Below are 6,482 nucleotides of genomic sequence, written 5' to 3'. Positions count from 1 at the left end.
CCACTTTAATGAAAAACAATGCATGTCCATAGGTGACACAAGTGCAGGAGGAAGCTCAGGTTTTTTTTGCTTTTTGCTGGTCACACCATGTACAGCTTTGTTTTCAGCAGTTGTAGGCCAAGGGCATATGAATTTAACAAGCTTTCAAGGGTGATCATTGTCTTTTGGAGACCTACTGTAATTTTAAGCACAGCTCATGTGGCCTGACTGCAGGAAAGCAAGTTTCAATCGTACACTAGCATGTTCTCTTTACAGCTGGACCGGGCATCACACACTGCCCATGTTTTTATCTCATAGTTCCTCTGTTTACTTGGGATTGAATTTTTGGAGAGAGTCCTTTAAGGGGACTAGGCACTCATACACAGTCATATCAGTGCCTGTATGGTACACCAACAGCAGGACAGATGCTCACTCGTTACATACATCTCAATTCAGAACAAGTTTGTCTCATTCATGACCATATTCTATTGTCTATTATATTCTATTATATAAAGTCATTCAAAAATGTTATCTGTTAACAGATAAAAGGGAAGACCACTGTTCAAACCTTTAAACAGGAACAGCACAAACAATATGATGCTCTTCAAAACCAGGTATTTTTAGAAATGTTTTTAATGTCTACATTTATGTTTTGTGTGTTATTGTCATAAATGACTCTGAAAATTGTCATGTGTCTATCTTTGTAGGATGAGAGCCAGGAACAAATAGCTGTTAGCCAAAAAATAGCAATATACATGGCTAATAAAGTGTCTGTCACAATATGGAAAGGAGATTTATGTGCCTTCAAAGTGGATGCAATTGTGAATGCAGCTAATGAAAGTCTCTCTCACATGGGTGGACTTGCAAAGGCACTGTCTGCTACTGGAGGACGTACTATCCAAGCAGAGAGTGATGTCTTCATTGCCAAAAATGGCAAATTAAAGGCAGGACAAGTTGCAGTTACCACAGCAGGCAAACTACCTTGCATGAAGCTGATTCATTTGGTAGGCCCGTGTCTGCAGAATGACCCCACAGTGCACATGATATCGCATGCAAAGAAACTTCTAACTAAAGGTATTTTGAATGTCATGACATGTGCAGAAGAGCACAAATTTTCATCTGTTGCCATTCCAGCAGTGAGCTCTGGAATATTCAACTTTCCAGTCTCAATTTGTGCTGATGTTGTAGTCACCACAATCAAAAAGTACATTGAACATAAGAACCCCACAAGTCCTCCATTTGAAATACACCTGGTAAACAACGATGATCCAGCCGTGAAGGAAATGGAAAGGGCCTTCAAAGAGATTCCTTTGGAGCCACTCTCTGATGTCATGAGGACAGTGAGTACACCCATTTTAAAGTTTAATTGTTATCTTTAGTGTTAGAAAAAAATTATAACAATAACCATGAATAAATAATTATTATGAAATAACAAGTGAAATTAAAGAATTAGAGCATCTTTGATACATAGAATAACCCTTTTCAAATTGTGCAATAGAAACTAGGCCACAAAAAGTAGCAGTCATTAAATACATTCAAGTTATGTTGTTCTTCTTCATTTGTTATGATTTTGTAATCCAACAAACACCGCACTTAGTCAGTATTATGTGAAATATATCAGCATTAATAACGTGTAATTTATGCAAAAGGTAATGCAATGTTTTCCTTAATAAAACATTACTTAAAATGATCACAGCAGTAACAAATATTTTCTTTAAATTCAACCCACAAATCGAGGGGCCAGAGGATTCTCCATCTACACTGGAAAGGACAGAGCACCTTGAGAGAAACACAGCCGGTCTAACAAAGGACACTGCATCACAGGTGATGTTTCACAAACAAACTCTAATTCAATAACTATGTCATGTGTTTGAAAAACCAAGTTTGTTAGTACATATTTTTGTAATTATATATTAGATTTTATTATATGTATGTGTTGGTGAATGAAAATTACAGATCATAGAAAAATTGCAAATGTCAGTCCAACAATAAATGTAACATTTACAAGTTACTGGCCTTAATTTTACAAGAACAACATTAACTGACTCAATTTTTAATTTCTTATTGTAGTTTAACATCTCAAATAAATTACATTAAAATTTATAAATCAAATCTGGAGATGTTTTCAATTACATTTAAAACCTCTCTAAGAAGAATTTTTTAACTTTATTTAGTTACTATTGTCTTGTTGAAACACAGGTCGCATATTTGTGGAAACAACAGGAAGCGGAAGTTGTTGTTTCTGTGGTCCCATCTCAGATTAGAGGTAACAACTTTGTCATACGTCACAGTGCGTTCCTGACCCTTAGACCACACAGCTGGCTTGTTGGAGAGGTATGTAATCCAGGTATTAACCCCCCCGCCCAAAAAGTGCTGGATAAGGTTAACGTTAAAGCTGGGGCAGAACATTAGTTGTTCCCTACACATTCAGTAAGTACTGCTTTAGATCTACATTCCAGGCATATCCTCATGACTGAATACTGAGTATACGTAAGTAAAAAACTCTTTATTAACCTTTGTATTCCAAAAATTTATCATGTTTACAAAGTAATAAAAGGTTATTTATTATACTCCTCAGGTCATTGAAAGTCTCCTGCACCACTGGGCCATTCGGCTGAATCTGGGGAATAATATCTACATTATGAACCACTACACGAGCGGTGTGATCCTCTATGGAGAGAGAGAGAACTAATCAGGAGGACAAGCTTGTCCAAGGTAAATTTTTATTTCATATATTCTAGAATTCAGTTTTTTAAATTTTATTAATCTCTGGAGATAAATGAAAAAATTATTGTTGCAAATTTGTAATTAATTCCTAATATGTCACAGGTGAACTTTGACAACTACAGAGCCATTTTATCCTTTGTGAACATTGGAAATGTACAAGCAGCATTTCTGTGAAAAAAAGTTTGTTTCAATAAAACATTCTTCATAATTTATGTACTTTTTAAATTTATATATCTATCGCAGTACATAAATGCAGATGACAGCTGTCTGTATTTGGTCGATCCTTCAAGAAACTCTTTGGAGCAGGAAGAGTCTGACCGTGCAGCCAAAAGATTCTGGTAATTATGGGTTATAACATGTATATAATAATAACATAAAATATTAGGTACTCTGTAATGCCATTAGAAAAGTGACAGGAGGACAGAGGACCTCTTTTTCTATAGGTGGACATATGGTTGTAGATGAAAGTGTAATAAAATCCATGGTTATCGGTTCTATAAAGAATTTAAAAAATTACTTCAAAATTACACACATATGTAATTTTAAATAATAAAAATACCCTGACAGTGTTTAAGCAGTGAGACATTTGACACAGTTAACATTTGTAGATTCAAAAGAACATGTTATTATTTTTGATACTTCATGTAACATAATCTAGAGCAGCTTTCTGACACGCCATTAAAAACACATTGATGTGTGTTATATGTGTCTATGTGATTTATGAAAAAGTACAGAATGTTCTTTTTCTGTGACTTTTATCATTCATTTGTATATAAATGTCATGTACAATATGTTCACACAGTGAATACTTCAAAATGAGGAGGACATGCTACAACAACACAGACTGGGTGAATGTGAGACTTCGAGGAGGAGTACTGACACATCCATTTCAACAGGATGGTTCTAGCTGCGGAGTAATGGTCATCATGGGATGGTACCACATTAAAGCAATAATATTGTTCTGTAAAATTAGATAAGAACATAAGTTAAAATAATCTTAAAAGGTTAAACTGTTTAAATAGGAAGTGTAACATTTGCAGATGTTCATTCATTCCATTCATTCGCTTCCGCTTATCCTTTCCAGGGTCGCTGGAGCCTATCCCAGCTGTCATAGGGCAAGAGGCAGGGTACACCCTGGACAGGTCGCCAGTCTGTCGCAGGGCCAAACAACCATTCACTCACACATTCACACCTAGTGACAATTGGGATTATCCAATTAACCTATCCCCTCAAACTGCATGTCTTTGGACGGTGGGAGGAAGCCGGAGTACCCGGAGGGAACCCACGCAAACACGGGGAGAACATGCAAACTCCGCACAGAAAGACCCCGGCCTGATGGTGGAATTGAACTCAGGACCTTCTTGCTGTGCGGCAACAGTGCTAACCACCGTGCCACCGTGCTGCCCCATTTGCAGATGTTTTCAATTAAATTTATTTTTTGTTTTCATTTCAGATGACCAAAGCAGTAATGGAAGCATTCCCAAATAAACCAGAAATGACATTTTGACGACAAAAAAGAGATGGCCCAGGCACGAAGGACATTTGCACAGACAATACTTGAGGCCTCAGGTGTGTAATATCTTTTTCAAATGGACATATTTGTTTGTGTCAAACCGATGAACACTAACACACACACACATATATATATATATCTATATCTATATATATATATATATATATATATATATATATATATATATTATGTTACATTATGTTTTAGTATTTGACAGTGACACCAACTGTGCCATGTGTGCAACAGCGAAACCACCCAATCCAGGACCCTCCATCACTGACTGGGTATAGTGTTTTTAAAAATAGTTTTATGTTATCTACAACAAAGTATTTGACTCTGTGTTGTTAACGATTGTAATTTATTAAAACATAGAATTATTTACTTCATGTGTTTATGAAAGCTCATATGTTATTTGTTTACAGATTCAGTGTGATAACTGCAACTGCTGGTTCCATTCTGAATGCCTGGACATGACAAACGAACAGCTCAGCAGTGCTCAGAAGACAGAGTGGAAGTGTGTGCTTTGTGTAACCTAATTCCACATGCAGTGAAAGCTACTAGAATAATCTGCTTATAGTTATTATTGGTGTTTTGAGGAACACATGTGTAAAACACAATATGTATAACATTCTTGCTTTGAGCACGTATTTTAAGTATTTCCTTTTTGATTTTTGGGTTGATTTGTGTGATGACAGATAATGAATAATAATATATCAAAACTGTATAACAGTAATCTGAGAAATCAGTAATATGAGAAATGTAATTTCTCACCCCGACCAGTCGCAGCAGATGGCCCCGCCTCCCTGAGCCTGGTTCTGCCGGAGGTTTCTTCCTGTTAAAGGGAGTTTTCCTTCCCACTGTCGCCAAAGTGCTTGCTCATAGGGGTCATATGATTGTTGGGTGTTTCTCTGTATGTATTATTGTAAAGTTTAACTTATTATATAAAGTGCCTTGAGGTGACTATTGTTGTGATTAAGCGCTGTATAAATAATGTCTAAAACTAAAGTTGCTACTTGAGGTGGTGTGTGAAAATATTTTCATAATAATGACGATTTGCAAATACTTGAATGAACTCATTTTGTTCAGTAATGGATTAGGTTATAATTTTATCAGAAAACAGTACAGTAAATTTGGCTGTGGATAACAGGGTGAAGAGTGGAGATGGCCTAGAGTCAGAATCCTGTGGAATATCTGTGTCACCTCTTACAGTTTTCCTGTAATCTGAGGTCAAAGATGAGAATATATAGAGTACAGTAAAGCAAAATCAGAAAATTTAATATCAATGTTCTCAAAAACAGTACAGTAAATTTGGCTGTGGATCACAGGGTGAAGAGTGGGGGTCACCCAGAGTCAGAATCCAGTGAAATATCTGTGTCACCTCTTACTGTTTATATGTAATCTGATGTCAAAGAAGAGGATATTAAAAGTACAGTACTGTATATTGGGTAAATTTTATTGTTAATTTTCTCAAAAATCGTACAGTAATTTGGGCTGTGGATGACAGGGTGAAAAGTGGAGATGAACCAAAACTGGGAGTGGAATGTGAAGTAATATAGTGTCAGGACACAAAAGACTGCGTTTCTAAACCGGTCGGCACCCGTACTGTAATATGCGTAAGAGTAGTGCAAGATAGTGGTGTGCGATACTGCATATTTTGGTATCGATCCGATACCAAGTAAATACGGGCCAGTATCGCCGATACCCATACCGATACCGATACTTTTCAATAAATCAGGTGGATGCCTCATTGAATTGCTAAATCGCAATTAATTTTCATGACCTTAAGTGTTTTTTGTGATTTTTCCTTTTGTACTATTAATTACTTAAAACCCAGGACATAATTAGGAGAAATAATTTATTTATAACTAAATAAAAAATGCTTTATTATTGTGGCGGGCCGTGGTCTGCTGCAGATGAGGTGGACTCACCTTCACTGCATCTACAATCATGCCTCACCGGCTTAAAACCTGTGTGCTGCTTGTGCTGTTGTTGTTTTTGGTGTTGATGTGTACAGCTGGCAGCAGGAGGGCTGCAGCCATTGAATGTAGGCTACTGTTACAGCAACCGGGTGATCACTGTAAGGGTGGACAGCGCGCTGCTCGGGTGAGCCGGAGGCTGGTGCACCAGCGGGACCTGCCAAGCTGGAGATGGAGGTCGAGGTGCGCGGGGTCCTGCCTGAGGCGGAGTATGCTGTCCGCTTGGCACGCAGGCTGCATGGTCCTGCGTGCCGAAGCGGACAGCTGCCTCTGAGCCCGGCTCACTT

General features: G+C 37.5%; 1 protein-coding gene and 1 long non-coding RNA gene across 2 annotated transcripts; both read left to right on the top strand.

The window, feature by feature from the left end:
* The first annotated feature begins 555 nt into the window (after positions 1-555).
* Positions 556-2,671, top strand: LOC120440351 (protein mono-ADP-ribosyltransferase PARP9-like). Its single transcript, XM_039612685.1, has 5 exons — positions 556-593; positions 687-1,319; positions 1,717-1,803; positions 2,179-2,361; positions 2,558-2,671. The coding sequence occupies exons 2-5, from the start codon at positions 735-737 to the stop codon at positions 2,669-2,671; spliced, it is 969 nt and encodes a 322-aa protein (XP_039468619.1). The 5' UTR covers positions 556-593; positions 687-734.
* A 1,546-nt stretch (positions 2,672-4,217) lies between these two features.
* On the top strand, positions 4,218-4,884 carry LOC120440304. Its single transcript, XR_005613151.1, has 3 exons — positions 4,218-4,275; positions 4,427-4,503; positions 4,642-4,884. It is a non-coding gene; the product is annotated as an uncharacterized LOC120440304 (long non-coding RNA).
* The last annotated feature ends 1,598 nt before the right edge of the window (positions 4,885-6,482 follow it).

Source organism: Oreochromis aureus, linkage group 5 (genome assembly GCF_013358895.1).
Source record: "Oreochromis aureus strain Israel breed Guangdong linkage group 5, ZZ_aureus, whole genome shotgun sequence".
NCBI classification, from domain to species: domain Eukaryota; kingdom Metazoa; phylum Chordata; class Actinopteri; order Cichliformes; family Cichlidae; genus Oreochromis; species Oreochromis aureus.
This window is presented reverse-complemented; position numbering and strand designations above follow the sequence as displayed.